The 16345-nt window shown below is 43.2% G+C and overlaps 2 protein-coding genes across 4 annotated transcripts in view; both read left to right on the top strand.

Annotated features, from left to right (window-relative positions):
• The first annotated feature begins 34 nt into the window (after positions 1–34).
• On the top strand, positions 35–5322 carry myoz2b (myozenin 2b). Of its 2 annotated transcripts, XM_084687724.1 has the most exons (6): positions 35–213; positions 1502–1623; positions 2095–2261; positions 2700–2799; positions 3911–4094; positions 4497–5322. In XM_084687724.1, exons 2-6 carry the CDS (start codon positions 1536–1538, stop codon positions 4720–4722), a joined length of 765 nt encoding a protein of 254 aa, XP_084543850.1. In that variant the 5' UTR covers positions 35–213; positions 1502–1535; the 3' UTR covers positions 4723–5322. The 2 variants fall into 2 exon arrangements, with proteins under 2 accessions (XP_084543850.1, XP_084543851.1); XM_084687725.1 differs by lacking the exon at positions 1502–1623 and having other exon boundaries at positions 38–213.
• Positions 5323–7167: 1845 nt separating this feature from the next.
• usp53b (ubiquitin specific peptidase 53b) overlaps positions 7168–16345 on the top strand; it is a 27891-nt gene continuing 18713 nt past the window's right edge. For both annotated transcript variants that reach the window (XR_014741019.1, XM_084687703.1), the window contains exons 1-14: positions 7168–7547; positions 8271–8464; positions 9300–9457; positions 9771–9863; positions 10066–10200; positions 10727–10840; positions 11099–11181; positions 11488–11593; positions 12694–12840; positions 12987–13136; positions 13298–13466; positions 14640–14747; positions 14972–15100; positions 15258–16002. Coding sequence is in view for 1 of the 2 variants with exons in the window: in XM_084687703.1 (XP_084543829.1) it covers positions 8371–8464; positions 9300–9457; positions 9771–9863; positions 10066–10200; positions 10727–10840; positions 11099–11181; positions 11488–11593; positions 12694–12840; positions 12987–13136; positions 13298–13466; positions 14640–14747; positions 14972–15100; positions 15258–16002 (2231 nt within the window). In the remaining variant the exon portion in view is untranslated. The remainder of the gene's footprint in view (positions 7548–8270; positions 8465–9299; positions 9458–9770; positions 9864–10065; positions 10201–10726; positions 10841–11098; positions 11182–11487; positions 11594–12693; positions 12841–12986; positions 13137–13297; positions 13467–14639; positions 14748–14971; positions 15101–15257; positions 16003–16345) is intronic.

The raw sequence follows: 16345 nt of genomic DNA, 5'->3' as shown, positions 1-16345 counted from the left end.
GTGAGTGCTTTTGAGTGTTTGACAGGCTAAATTTAGCCAATTGATGTAAGCTGCATACCACTGACAACAGACAGAGGCCAGCCTAGAGTTTGCCTTCAGTGGCCAGGAGTGTGACGATCAGGGCAGATCCAGCTACCTAGGGTGACCCCTGAGCTCCTTGCAGTGCCCTCAAGGATACAGGATACACACACGACAGGCAGGACACCAACACAGGTATGGACTCATCCAAACAAGGTGTGCGTTTGTGATTGTTAACTAGTTGTGTTGTAACCGTTCACCAACCGCACAACACTAGCACTGCTTGTGTATTATAAACCCTTTGTTAATCACTTGTACTATTTTTTTTTTTTTTTAAGCCTAACTTTTCCAAAACCTTAAAAAACACCCCATGGTCCCATGGTTGGGTATGGTTGGTTGCAAGAAACTGACGTTAGAATAACATCTTGGTTCATATTCTTTTAAAAGCCACAGGACAATATATTTGCAGTTGTTATCTCCTATTTAGAGATGTGATCATGGGTATGAATGAATTGACTATCTGGTGTACTAAATGGTAAATAAAGTTAAATGATACACACTGACTGTTCACTATGGCTGAGTATTTTGAATGTGAATGAAGGACACTAACAGTTACATTACCATTTATTGCCTGAGGCATGAAAAAGTTCAGATGTATGGAACATATCAACAGTCATCTGTAGTCATAAAAATGTTGTACAAAGAGAACAGTCAAAATAATGTGACCAATTGTCTATAGAAAATAATGTTTTATAGTACATACCTAAAAGCTATACAAAACAGTAAATTTTGATATTTCTTACATGTAGATTTAAAGGTTTTTACTCCAAATGTATGCATAGTCCATCTGACTAGGCTGCTATATTTGAAAGCAAAAGATTTGTCTGGAATGCCATTGTGCAGAAGGGAACATGTGCATTATTAGAACAAACATTTATTTTGGCAAGATCACAGTAGGGGTCTCCAATTGCACTACCCTGGGACACAATGTTCACCCTTGACCCTGCCACGGGTGATTCATAACGCATGTGACACCTTATTGTTCACAACTTACATGCATTACAAGGTTATTTGAAGGTAAGTTTGGACTCTAATCATTTAGATATGTGAAATAAATTGCATTGGGTTGAGGTGGTTTGGATACTAAAATATCCAATTCCCGCCATTCCAATTCCAATTTCCACTCATAAATTGTCATTAATATTCGATTGTGAAACAGCTTAACAAACTTACAATATTGGTAACAACATAATAGTATTAAGCATTACATTTATGAGTAATTATAATACCTGGATGTATGTTCTAGATGGACATTAGTTTAATTGCCTTAAATCTAAGATATAAAATAATTGTTATAATCTGCAATATACAGTTAAAACTTAATTGGCTTCAACCATCTTATTCATAACCATCTCATAGTATGGTCACCCATACTATGAGAAAATTCTCAGGAGTTCCTCCTATGTCCTTTATGTGTTTCCAGTACCCCGGGGTAAACACCTTTCCTCAAATCCGCAATGTCTCAATACTGTACTATGCCGACCCGTGAGAGGAAGATGCACGCGGCCGCTATTTGTCGAGAGGTCCAAGGGGGCGATGCCAATGGTACGACCTGGGCTCAGACTCCACAGAACTGAGACTTCTGGAGAGAGGGCATGTTGATATGAAAATAAAAAGAAATGTCAGGGCCATTTTTTGTCACTTGCCATAAATACACTAATGGGATGTTGGACTACCTATGGCAGCCTAATCCTTTTGTCGTTGGCCTTTTTGAACTGGCTATTTCTGGGTGGGTGTGGAGTGGAGGAGAGGGGTGAGGAGGGGAGGAGATGGGTGAGAGACAACTGGGGTTGCTGTTTGTGGACTGTGAAGGCAGGAGACAGCTGGGGTACATTCCGTCTGTACTTATTGGTGAAGCATCAGATTCAGCATACAATGATTCATAAATACAATGACTAGATTATGGATTGAAACGTGAACCAAACATTCAGAGCCACCAAACCCATAATACAACATGTGTAGAGTGCTTTTTATGCTTTGTCACAGTTACATTTTATACCTGTGGTCTTTTTTCAGGTGACACCATGGACCTTGGAAAAAAGCTGAGTACTCCCAAAGACATCATGCTTGAGGAGCTTTCTCTGCTCTCCAACAGAGGCTCAAGACTTTTCAAAATGCGTCAGCGGCGGTCGGAGAAATACACATTTGAAAGTATCCAGAATGAGACAAACATGCAGCTGAATGTGAGTGAGACCTTCAGAGTTAAACATGAGTTTAAATTTCGGGCAGTTCTAGACTGTATTATGTTAATATTATTAGACGCCCCCAGACTGTCAAAACAACATGGACTTGCTTTCTGCCATGTGTCCACATACATGGGAGATAGGGACAGGCATGTGCCTGATGGTCTTTTCCTCTTCAACTCTTGCCAGAGTGCCAGAAAGACAGCCCAAGTACTTTGTTTGAGAGTTGCTCCCCAACTTATCAGTGCCTGTGGAAGTGTGTGTGTGTGTGTTTGAGAGAAAGAAATGAGGGAGAGGGAGAGAGACAGAGAAAGAGAGTCCACTATGGTCTACATTGTTTTCAATCATAAATGTTACCGTTTGATGTATTATTTTTTGGCGTCTGCCATACAGACTGTCAACTTTTGACTTGAAGTCAATCAAGTTGTTTTTTTCTAGAATGACTTGGAAAATACTGAAATCACAGAGGAAGGAGGCAAAACTCCTCCTAACACTCCAGCTCTGGGAAACCCTCCAAATCCAGAAAACATTGCACCAGGTAAAGTACCACAACCACCCAACAGCAACCACAATATGACTGCACTATTTGTATGTCGCTTTGGATAAAACCACAAGCTAAACAAACTACTGTAAATGTAAGTCAGCACATAAACAGTAGACTACCCCACACTACAGCATAGACATGTTTAGTTAGTTTAGAAGCATACTGTACAAAACATTTCCTCCAATGACTTCCTTATGGGCCTCCTTTTACAGCACCAATCGGTAGAAAGCAAAGTCAGATGTTTCTTTCAGGACATTGCACTTATAACTCAAGACTTTATTTGACCAACTCACAACCCAACTCTGTCATTCATCTTTGAAAACCTTCCTTAGTTACAAACACACTGCGTCAAAGTCACCCTCACTGCAAGTCAGTATATATAAACAGGTTATTACGTAATGGGATCCTGATCATGATACTGTATAACAGGTGCCCTGCAGTCTTCTTGACAGCTGATGACAGCAGCTTAATTGTGTACAATGCATGCAAACTGAATGGGAATTTAGATCATTATTTCATATTATTATGTTGCGATAGAGATACATAGTTAAAACAGTGTGTGAATGAACATAGTCCAACCGTGTATGGCCGCAGTGCTTGATATGGTTTGCCCTGAGGAGGTCTTGCCCTTTAGTGGTGTACATGATAAGTATTTCCTTTCCCTGTGGTACTGGTACATCCGTTAAACTTGTGGTGGGGGTTCCCAACACAGCTCTTTCTCATAACGTGATATGTCCCAAGTGGATGGGCAGGGCTTTTCACACGTCGATGGATGAACGGACACTTAGAATAGGTGCTATTTTAAGATTTTGAGACAGCCTAGCGCGGTATTGATGGGAAAATATCTTAATCTGTCAGTGGTTTTATCTTCTTCATGTTTTTACAACTAGCTTTTTTATTATTAGTGTATTGATGTGTATGTGGAGAAATGACTGATTAATAATATTAAGCATACCTACTCTTTCCAATAAAATACGTTTCTACTTTAACTTATTCGATTTCAGCTCTTCGATTACAATGTATCCCAGTAAATCCTTTCACGACAATCAAATCCACACAGTGATCGTGGTTTCACACTACCAACCTCTTGTGCATTTGTTTTAAGGCTACGGGGGCCCTTTGCAGGATGTTCCTGCTGAGAAGTTTAACAGTACTGCCGTGCCCAAGTCCTACCACTCCCCGTGGGAGCAGGCTATCATCAACGACCCAGCCCTCGCTGAAACTCTGAACCTTAAGATGCCCGCCCCTGAGCCCAGGCCGGAGGGTCCAGACTACAAGAGCTTCAACAGGTTTGTTTACTATCCCCCCCCCCCCCTCCATCATTCAATGGCCACAAGTTAAAAGGGGCAGGCCACACAGGATGCCACTGTGGATCCAGCCCGCCTAGTAGAAACACTCCTCTTAGTTGAGACCTACTTATCCTGTGTTTTAGGAGCTTGAAGTTATCCAATATCATTAGACCCAGGTGTGGGTATGGTGACTAGATAAGGGCACGAGAGCCTACACACCTTTGGCATACGCTTCCCTTTAGGCCACAGGAAGTGGGGTAGTTATCATATCTTATATACAATTATATTATATATATTATATTATACTTATATTATACTTATATACAATTGTACCCTTGACTTGTATGCCCTCTTGTATGTTTGTAACCAAAAAAAAAATGCTACTTCCATTGGGGGTTCCAGGGTGGCCACACCTTTCGGCGGTTTCGACAAAGCCCCCAAGGGAATCACCTTCAAGCTCCCAGAGTTGGACCTCAATGCCCCCAAGTACCCTGAGCTCCAGGACCCCGGGATAAAGCGGCCTACCTTCAATAGGACTGCCCTTGGGTGGATCTCTGATGGCAGCCCCATCATACTTCCCACTGTCCCGCTGGAGCCTATGATAATCCCAGAGTCTGACGACCTGTAGATACATAAAAAAATGCAAAGTGATCTCAAGGACTATTTTACACTATATATTTATGCTTTGGTCCTTTTGTAGTGGGAATTTCTTTTTTTGGTGTCACATATTTATGTTAGAAGAATTAGATTTTTCATTTTACAGTTGTTGTTTGAAGTCTTATGAATAGTTTAGGTTTTATGTGAATGCTAGAATATCCTGTATTTATTTATTTTTCAATGGTGTATATCATATATTTGACATCAAAATATATTCAAAGGTCTGCACAATGACCAGAGCATAAAGTATTATGTTACAAAAGCTTGTGAGATCCAACCAGTGTGTGACAATAAGTAGCATTAAGGCTAAATCCTGATTCATTATTGACATGTTCAATGTGCCATGTATACAGACACTTACTGGTGTGTAGGAATTTTTCATTTAAGCAAATTAATGTACATAAAAATCACAACTGAAGCTATATTTGAAAGTCTGAAAATAATTTTTAAAAATACGAAGCAGACTTTTTGGCATAGATTTTAATATGGTGTTAGTCCTATATTCATTAGTCCTATGAAGCCTAAGCATGAGGCTTGTACAACGACCAAGATCACCAATGTGTAAATAAAACATTGGTGGATTGTGATGCTACAACAAAAATCAACTCCATGCCGTAATGAAATCAGCAAACAATTAACAAATTGATTGTTAGGCTTAATGTGACCGTGATAATTGTCCACATTATGTGTTTAAACCACGCAGTGCTACAATAAATGTGTAATACAAACGGTCTCTTCCTTACACGTGTAACAAACCCTGACTGTCACTTATGAAATGAACAGGACGCAGGCTAATCACATGAATGAATATGCAGAGGCAGAAATTTAGCAATATACAGTATGTTTTATTTAATAAATATCTGGTCAATGAGATTGAATGAGGTTACAAAACAATAGTTCACACACACACACCCATTCATACACTGCCATCAAAGTAGTTCCCCACCACGTTATACAGGCTACTGAATAACCAGAAAACACCAGCCTGATAGACCCAATAAAGAGCACCAGGGAGTCAGAAAGTTGCCGGTTCAATTCCCAGCTGTACAAAATGCTGTTGTGTCCTTGGGCAAGGCACGTCACCCGACTTTCCTCTGGGGAATGTCCCAGTACTTACTGTAAGTCGCTCTTCATAAGAATGTCTGCTAAATGACTAAATGTAAATGCACCCCAGCAAGTGCGTCACCATCAAGAGGACGCTAGATACACGTCTGAAGGTGGTCGACAGGAAGGGTTATCCTCACGTGATCTACACCAGGCTGTGGCGTTGGCCCGACGTGAAGAAGAAAGAGCTTGAGCACATCAAGTACTGCCAGTTCCCCTTTGACCTGAAATGCCAGAAAGTGTGTGTGACAAAGCAAACTTTGTCAGCAACCAGCTGGACAAAGTTACAATTCTGTTTGCAGAATTTAACTTGCCACAGGCTCTAGCATGCCTTTTTGGGGTTTATTATTTTTTCATAACATTTCATACCCAACACCCATTGCACACACACTTTTATTCATTCAGATCATGGTTAATCTGACATGCCACCACAACAACAAAATACCACTCCCTGTGCTCAAAATGCACAATCAACTGATGTAATATTATTAGCCTGATTGCTTGGCAACAATACTCCTGTTACTTAAATCTTTTATTGTTATTGTTTTCTTTTTTAATTGTTTCATATATGTATAGTATGCTTCTTAGGATGGCATAGGGTGTAATCAAATTTTAGTTTAGATGTAAATAGTGTTTGGTAAATAATGTTAATGTTATACTCTTTGTTATGCTTGGAATAAAATACATATTTGTCTTAAAATAGTTGTAATGTACATGGTGTTTAACTGTGACTGATGTTCTTCTGTTGATAGACTATTGGAACTAGTTGTTTTGTCTTGTTATTATAAGTTCCTGAATCTATAGATCGCACACTATATGCAAACTCAAAATATTAGGCATTGAGACACAAGTAATACATTTAATGTAACCTTAAATATTATCATCATTATTATTATCATCAATTATTTTATTTTTGAAAATATTCAAAGAACCCCTTAATGGTTCCATATAGAACCATTTGGTTTGACTTCAAAGAACCCCTAAGGTTCTTTTAAATGAACCCTTCAAAAGGGTTCTATATAGAACCTTTTAGTGCCATATATGTGGCAAGCGATAGAACCCTTTTTGGTTCTTAAAGAACCATTTATTCTAAGAGTGTGCTGCAGGATTATGCAACACCGTGTGCATGTGACCGCTATTCCCATCCCAAAGGAACAATTACAATAGCTCTCTGCTGTGTCAAATGTTGTCGGTCCTGCTGAAGTATACACAAGCATGTTGTGCCATGCAGCCAGTTTCCTCGGGGATTGCGTTGCAGCAGTGCACACTAGGGGCGGAGTTTGACCTCGCAACTCTCGAAACATCACTAATCCGCTGCTGACATTCAGGTGGCAAAGACTAGCACACTGGTCCCGTTTATGTAATGATTTGCTGGATTTAACCGCAATCTTCTGCAGAACAAACCGACATAGTGGACTACACTAGTATAACGCAATACCTATGTGTAATGCCGCCTTCTGTACGGGCGCTGACGCTAACGTTTTACTGTAATTTATAGTCATGCGGGCCCTATTTGACCACGGGGATGACCAACCATACACGCGCTCTGGTTGACACAGTGCACCGTCCGCATCATATCTGATTCCAAAATATTTCGGGGACAGGACTTCACGACAGGTTGTATCTCATGTTAACAACTGGATTGCAAACAATTGCATTTTCTCCAGAGCAGTGACTAGACATACGTACACGGTGAGTAGGTTGTGATTTTTGTTATGCTTATTCGTAGCGAAAATAAATTGTTTTCAAGACATGAGCAATGATGCGGTAAACCGGTGGTCTAATAACAAGACTTGCTCTAGCATGTGTCGGAACAGGTGGAGCCGCTATCGGTGTGTAGCTTTAGCCATCTGCTAGGCTACTCATTCCATGTAAAGGAATCCTAGCTAGCATACTGTATAGATTTATGAATGTGTCAGAATAGTGTAGGTTGGTTACATTGTATCATTACTTGTCACTCTTACGACCTACTTAGTTTGGGATACTGACGAGAAATTAAAAGTTGTTAAGGACGTCAGACTTGCCTACTAGTTAACATTCACTAACATCAACTAAAGTCAAATCAAGTCACCCATCAGGCCTTACTTCATGCAGCCCTACCACTTGTGGGAAGAGAGTGATGGGTAGTAAGTCTCTCACTTTCATCCTATGGACTCAGATGACAGCTAATCATTTTTATTTAAGGCGTTAAATATGATAAACCGAAGTAATCGAAAATGAATCGGCATCAAAAACGGGTGTAAATAAAACCTTACAAGCTGTCACAAAACTTTGTGTTATCTGAAACGATAGAGATGCGGCTGATTCAAAAGAGGCAGCTTCACCTTTTCTTCCTCGTGCTATTATTCAGGCCACTTATTTTAACACTGGTGCAAGGATGGCATGTTACTTCTCTCTTCCCCTCTCTCACTTTAGATTTAGTCAGATTATCATTCGATGTTCAGTGGTGCGATTCCCAAGCTTCCCTATGGATGAGCCTTGAAACCTCAGGTGATCTTTTTGGGAATGTGTGGAGATGATATGGACGGCTCTCATGGCCAGACCACAGTACCAACTCTCTCCTCCCCATATGCCCAGCTGCAGCAAGTCTCCCGCAATGACTGCAGAAGGTAAGACTTAAAGCAGTATCTCCCTATTCTTTCTTCTTCTTACTTTGTCTTTATGTAATGATAGTTTGAAGCAATTCTGGATCATTTGCGAGACATGTAGAAAGGAAGTGAACAAACTGGTAGTGGTGCTAAACTGTTTTACAGACAGTTTATGTATAGGGGTAGAATCAGAACAGCATATTATTAAGTTGAGCTTACATGGGCCGGGTTTCCCAGATTCGTTAAGAAGCTCTTAACGCTCAGAGCTTCTTAGGAGCATTCTAAGAACGCTTTAGAATGCTCTTAGAACGCTCTTAACGAATCTGGGAAACCCGGCCATTGTCTTTCCCTGCAAACAGATACATTAATCAGTGATGAGAAAATATAAGCAATAATTGCTTATTGAACTTCTTACATTTTGTGTACAATGTCATCTAGAAGAGGTTCAGGTGTACAGCTTTTCACAGAGCCACAAAATATGAAGATTTCTTTCTCATGGAAATGTCTACACTGTGTGCCACTTTAAGAACACTGTCTCCTTGGGTCTTTTTTAGTTCACTATATAAAATGCTGCAAAGTGCCATAAAGCAATTTTAATGATGAAATACATGTGTATTATTAAATTACGTAAATTGAATATAATTCATGTTTATGACCAGTATCACAAGGGAGAGGGAGAGAATAGCTTTATTCTGAAATTGTTGAAAATGTGTTGTATACTTTTACAACAGCTCTGACTATGCAGGCACAATTACATACTGTCACCCACAAGGGCAACGTAGGAACTGTTATTAAACCCCCCCCCCCCCTCTCTCTCTATCTCTCTCTCTCTGTCTCTCTCTCTCTTTCACTCCAGGGACATGCTCTAACTCGATGGCATGGGCAAAGCTCTTCAAGAAGTCTGGTGGTCTTGGGAAGTCCTACCAGCCTGGGAGCATGCTGTCTCTTGCCCTCACCAAGGGCCTGCTCAATGAACCAGGCCAGAACAGCTGCTTCCTCAACAGCGCTGTTCAGGTGGATGCTACAGGATAAATAAATACAAATGTTTTAATTCTTGAATGATATTGATAAGGCAAGCTGACCAAAAGTTACATCACTCCAGCTCTTAATTTGGAGTGAACAAACTGTAATTTACAATGCATCATTTGGTACTTCCCAGACATGTTGCTAACAGACTGGTTGATGGCAGGGCTGCGTTGAGTTGTTTTCTCCTCTCACTTGGTCCGGGGATATTTCAGATAATCCTCCCCCGCCCCCCACAGCTTTGAGTGGGGAAATAAAAAATGGCAGACACAATTAATTGTATGCTGCTGTTGTGCCTCTGTAGGTCCTCTGGCAGTTGGACATTTTCCGGAGGAGTTTGAGGCAGCTTCCTGGTCACTTTTGTCTGGGCGATGCCTGCATTTTCTGTGCTTTAAAGGTACCTTCAGTATACAAATCCAAACGTTATCTAAACCACTGGTTAACTCACTTCACAATGTACGTGTGAGTTTACCTAACAAGAAACATTGAATCTGTCAATGTGTCATTTTCAATCTCTACCAGACTGTTCAGCCTACACACACCATAATATACACGATTAACAACGTAAACATTTTGATGTGTCTCATTTCCTTTCTCAGAGTATATTTAGCCAGTTTCAGCAGAGCCGAGAGCGAGCGCTGCCCTCTGACACACTCCGACACGCTCTGGCAGAAACCTTTAAGGACGAGCAGCGCTTCCAACTGGGCCTCATGGACGACGCTGCTGAATGTTTTGTATGTTTCCTTCCAGTCCTTTGTTTAACTCATCTTATTTCAGTTGCACATGCCATTGTTATTTCTGTCAGAAAGCATCTCCCCTGTATAGAGTGAAATGAGTGTACTAAAACCCCTTTTAAAATGATTATAATTTGACGATGGAAAATAAAAACGTTGGCTCGGTTTTGAAGTTTCCCATTTTCAAGCAGTCCTTGAATGGGAATTGGATTGCCATTGTAGCTGCGGTGCTACTGCCGTCCGTTTGACAGACATGTTTGCTGGGCTGTGGACATGGAAGCAGGGGTCAGAGGGTATTTCAGTTAAGGTTATTTCCAGCTGAAAGGTATCTGTGACCAGAGTCACCGAAAGCAACACACCACCACCTCCCTGCATTTGGTTTTGGTAGCACTTATGGCAACTTAGAATGGTATAACCATATGGGAATATCTATATCATAATGTTAAATCATATCAGCTCTCCATTGCATTGGTGCAGACATCTACACTGTATGATATGTCTGACCGTTGTTATTTTCACAAACAAGGAGAACATTCTAGAGCGGATTCACCAGCACATCGTGTCAGACACGGCCACGGAGGCCTGCACATCCAGGTCTTGTATCACTCATCAAAAGTTTGCCATGACGCTGTATGAACAGGTGAAGGAGTTTACCAAACTCACAGTTCCTTTTGTATTATTGGATTGTAAATATGACCCCAGCAGATACACAACCTTTATATCAAAATATACATTTTTTTATCTGGATACACACTTACTGAATGTATGGGCCAATCACCAAGTGTTTATTCTGTTGAAGTCCTTTATCTTATCTCTAAATTATTGCATCGGATCATCATAATCAACCATTCAATAATTCGTTTTCATGGCCTCTAACCCTAACCCTGTCTGTCTGCAGTTTGTGTGCCGGAGCTGTGGGGCATCTTCAGACCCTCTGCCCTTCACAGAGTTGGTACACTACGTTTCTACTACTGCTCTATGGTGAGGACCACAAACCCACTCACCCCGGGCCTCCACTCTCCACCTGCCTCCACAGTTCTCACACACAGACACACACACACACACACACACACACACACACACACACTCTCAGGGTGCAGGGTTAATGTAGTTACATTATATATGGTGGATTTTGGATCTGTTTAAGCAGACATCTTACAGACAAAAATATATTCGTTTGGTTTTGAAAATATATATCTTCCTGAAATCTACACTTAGTGCTTGACTTTGTTGTGATGAGACACATCTTCACATCTCTAACCCCCATTCCTCCCCTTCCTGTCCCAGCCAACAGGTGGAGCGTGTGTTGGGAAAGAACGACCGGCTCAGGACAGACATGTTTGGGGAGTTGCTGCAGGCAGCAAACACCATCGGGGACCTCCGCAGCTGCCCGGTAGGTCCTTCCTGTCTACCTACATCCTACCCAGCACAGTGAGAGATGTCCTGTCTGTGTGGTTTCAGCAGCCATTAGAACCGGGCTCTCATACAAAGAAGGTATGGCCGTGGTGAAGAAGAGGCTGTTACAGGCTATGAAACTGCAGTTGCGGGGTGGATTTGACAAAACCTTGGTTCCGAAGTTAGGTTGGAAAAAATACACGACCACAGCAACTGACTGAAGGCTGAATGTTTCATTCAAACCTGCACAGGGTTTGTACTTCACATTCTGTCTTATCTACATTTACATGTAGTCATTTAGCAGACGCTCTTATCCAGAACGACTTACAGTAAGTACAGGGACATTCCCCCGAGGCAAGTAGGGTGAAGTGCCTTGCCCAAGGACACAAGGTCATTTTGCACAGCCGGGAATCGAACCGGCAACCTTCTGATTAACAGCCCGACTCACTAACCGCTCAGCCATCTGAATCCCTCTTATCTTTCTCTATCTTGCTGTCTCTTCCTGTTTGTCTCTCACTCTGCCTCTCTTTCTCTCTATCTGTTTCTCTCTCTGTCTCTCTCTGTCTCTCCCCCCCAACATTGCTGTGACATTGCACTCCAACCACCAGGGAGGAGGAGGTGGGGGGGCTGCCAGACTAGTGTTGGGTTATAAATAGCACGTAGGGCTTATCCACTGTTGGTCTCTCATCTGTAATGGCTGCTGTCTACCACTTTGGTGTGCGTCAGCCTGTTGTAAGTGCTTTGTTTCGCTTAACCCTTTATATGTACTGATGTCGGATAAAGCAAATCATGCAGGCAAGCTCACCGGAGCAATGCACTCTTTCCTCCCCAGTTATCTGAGAAGCAGTTGCACTCACGAATCAGAATGCACTGTAGAAACTAACGGGGTGTTGGATTGAATTTGTGTAATCAGTCTCATACAGACAGTTGTAGGTCAAACGTGATTATGTGATTAAAACGTCTGGTGTGGGTTTTTCTTTCTATGTCAAATACTAATTAGAATGAAACCGTGGATTTATTGACAACACATAGATTGCTCTGATCAATCCGATCAATCCTGCCCGAGGTGTACTGACTTTCTGTGTCCTTGCCATGCAGAGCAACTGTGGGCAGAGCATCAAGATTCGCCGTGTTCTCATGAACTGCCCGGAGATAGTCACCATTGGCTTTGTGTGGGACGCAGAACAGTCTGACCTGACGGAGGACGTGGTGAGGTCGCTGGGTCCCTGCCTCAAGCTCTCTGGGGTAAGACCACAGAAAAACAGAGACTCCCCTCAGAAGTGCTTGAAAAGCATTCCAGATTAGTTTATTTTTATTTTTATAATATCATTTTCTTTTTTATATATATGTGCATTTACATATATACCTTGTGATGTTCTTCTGTGCATCAGCTTTTTAACCGGGTGACTGATGAGAATGCCAAAAGGAGTGAGCTGCACCTGGTGGGAATGATATGTTACTCCAGCAAACATTACTCTGCGTTTGCCTACCACACCAAGTCCTCCAAATGGATCTTCTTTGACGATGCCACGGTGAAGGAGGTGAGGGACTATGCATTACGCTGCGGTCTGCGTTGATCAGGACTCGACTGTACTTCCGGTATTTCACGTCTCTTGTACTCTGGGGTTTTGTGTAGGCCGCTTGATGTCTGGTGTTCTGAAATGGTTCAACGATGGTTCCTGATGACGTTCTGCGCTTTCAGATTGGTTCCAAGTGGAAGGACGTGGCCTCAAAGTGTATCCGGGGACATTTCCAGCCCCTCCTCCTGTTCTATGCCAACCCGGAGGGAAGTCCTGTCTCAAGCGAGGACGCACCCCGTCAGACCACCATCTGCTCCCGTTACAAAGCCCGGGTCAATGGGGAGGTCAAAGGTGCGTAGGCCTGGGAAGAGTCATGGCTTGGGCTTGGGATGGTGTGAGTGCTTTTTAAAACCACTCCCCATGGGCCAAAGCACGGGATTGTCCATCCTGGTGTGCAGAGTTGAACTTGAACATGATGACGATGTTTCTGCTGCGGACAGATTACCACCCACGCCTCCCTCCCTCCTTCCCTAATCCCTCGTGGTGGGGCCGAGCGAGCCTGCCCGTGCTACGCAGCTTTCATTCTCTCTCTCGCTCTCGCTCTCTCTCTCTTTCTCTCTCTCTCTCTCTCCCTCCCGGACACAGCCCCATGTTTGTCTCTCCATCCACTGTTGGCCAGCTTTCGATGGCACCTCGCTCGTTCCAATGAGTCGTTTTGTTGTAGTGTTGCGTTCCGGTACCTTCGTTGGCATGGGATCTGACTGTTATCCTCATGCCAGCAAGCGTAAGTAATTGTACAGGAGGACAGAACACAATTGGACTGACATCTGGTATTGTTTCAGAGTGTAGTGTTGTTCAGATGTGGTACTTATGGCTGTTTTATAAGTGTTTGGAATGAGATGTGTGTGTGAATCCTGTAGTTTGATTGGTTATGGTGATCTGAATGGTCTCAGATTCAGTTTACCAGACCTTACAAACATGTTTTTTATTGTTTGTTTGACGATTTCTGTCTAGAGAGATTTCTCGCTGAAGAGATTTCTATTTGAGAAATTCTGTGTTAGAAGTGGGCTTGGTTGAAGAGTGCTTCACCACAACATTAGACTCATTAGACTCATGCAGGCCTAGTTGCAGCTATGATAATATATCTGTTTTTACATGTCACTTTTGGTGGAAATGGAGAGATTAATCAATGTCACTTGAAGGACTTTTCAAAGTAGTTTCCATGGTAATGTTTAACAGTACAGTCAGTACTGCTCAAAGGCTTGTAATTTGATAGAATTAGTAGCAATGCTGTTCACATAATCTTGCATCACAGGTTGGTTGAGGATATAGTCCTCGTTGGTCAGGTGTTATATGAAATAAGGTTTAAGGTTAGATAACCCTATCTCCTTAGTGTAAACTGCATTTATACCCACACCCATGCACCTCTGTTTCAGAGATATGTTCTCTGGAGGCCTGATTGCTTATGTTTTACCCATATTATTTACACTACTTTGACAGCCGGCATTGTGTTGTAATGTTCAGTAGGGTCAAAGAAGATGGATGCAGCCAGAGAGAATGCAGGGCCGCTTCGCTCCAACCAAGGGACCCACAACCACCAGCTACTACCTTCCACCTCAGGACTCAACAGAGGTGCGTTCAAGACTGCTTAGCGTTCAACCTCTTGTCTCTGAGGGCATTTGGTTGTGCAACGAGGTATAAAAGTAATCCTGAGTAAACACAGACAATGTCAGTTCATATGACTGAACACAAAAGATTTCAGGGCATTTGTGACTTTAAGTCTAATTTGTCTGAACACTTGGGTGAACTTGGACTCCCCATCCCATACTACATTTAGATTGTTTTTCCTTCTTCAGTAAAAGGCCCTCTGGGCAGTCCGAACAGCTACCGGGAGCCTTTCAGAGAGAATTCCCAGAGAGTGGTCGGTGGGTCTAAAAAGGAGAGTGAACGAGGGCATAAAAGAGAAGAGCCGCCTTTACCCAAAGGTACAGTATTGGGCCTGATACTCATGATCCACTTACATCCAAATCCTTTCTGATATGCATTTTTTAAGCGGAAGAGTCTTTGAATTTGTGCATAGTTCATTTAGACGTGCCTCTGTTGAGTGTATTAAACTTTTATTTGATACCACTTCCTGTTTAGACATGGCGTATGCTCGGTCCTCGTCTCCTCCAGAGAGCGGGCCAAGGCAGCACGCCGACCAGCGGCACAAGGGAAGCTCCCGCTTGGAGAAGTCTCCGTCTCATATCAGCAGGGAATCTAAGGAGCCACGCTCGCAGTCCGGCGCCCCCAGCCGTCACGACCAGGATGGCGGGCAGGAATCCTGGGATAAAGGCGGGAGCATGGGCCGCAGCAAACCCAAACCGTCCTGGAGACCGGTCCGGGAGGTGCTGAACGTCGACAGTGTGCTGAGTGAACTCGAACGGCGACAACAACAACAGCAGCAACAACAGCAACAGCAGCAACTACAACAACAGCAGCAACAACAGCAACAGCTACAACAACATAGCAGCCCCCGGCGCAGCAAGTCTTCCGGCCACGAGAGGGGGCACGCGGATCAAGACCGGGAGCGAGAGAGGGAGCGGGCGAGGAACAGGGAGGAGCGCAAGCAGAAATGCCTGATGACCATCTACGAGGACGAGCAGCGTCTGGAGACGGAGAGCCACAGCTCGCTGGAGTCTGAGAGCCGGGGCCGGGACAGCCAGGGGCCCGGGAGTGCCCGGCCCAAGGGGCTGCTGCGCAGCGACACCTGGACCATCCAGAGGACCGAATCAGGCTATGAGAGCAGCGACCGGCTGAGCAGCGGCTCCACCAACCCAGACTCCCCCGGCATGGACGGCTTGGCGGGGAAGGAGCAGAGGTTAACTCCAGAAGTGCCAGCGCAGAGGTGAGCCATGACCAGGCGTTTTTTTTGTCTTCGTTCGAGTGGCAAAGTGATGGGCGAGTGGGCAAAGCGGAATACCAAATGGGTTTGTTTGTTGTATTGGGCACTGATGTGTGTGTGTGTGTGTGTGTGTGTGTGTGTGTGGCTTATTGAATTATAGCACTGAGCTGTGCAGTGGGGGGTTGGTGAAATCAATAGCCTACCAATTGTGGATATCTGGTTGATGATCAACTGGTGCAGTTTTGACTGAGCTTCTCTAACTCCTGGCTTTGTCCTCAGACAAGGGTTACATACCAACAACATTTTCATTATCACCATTACGGTTTGGTTGACCTTTGCACCCCTT

The sequence above is a fragment of the Hypomesus nipponensis genome, chromosome 22 (genome assembly GCF_054491055.1).
Source record: "Hypomesus nipponensis isolate SF chromosome 22, ASM5449105v1, whole genome shotgun sequence".
NCBI classification, from domain to species: Eukaryota; Metazoa; Chordata; class Actinopteri; order Osmeriformes; family Osmeridae; genus Hypomesus; species Hypomesus nipponensis.
The sequence above is the reverse complement of the archived record's forward strand: the minus strand, read 5'-3'. Positions and strand labels throughout refer to the sequence as shown.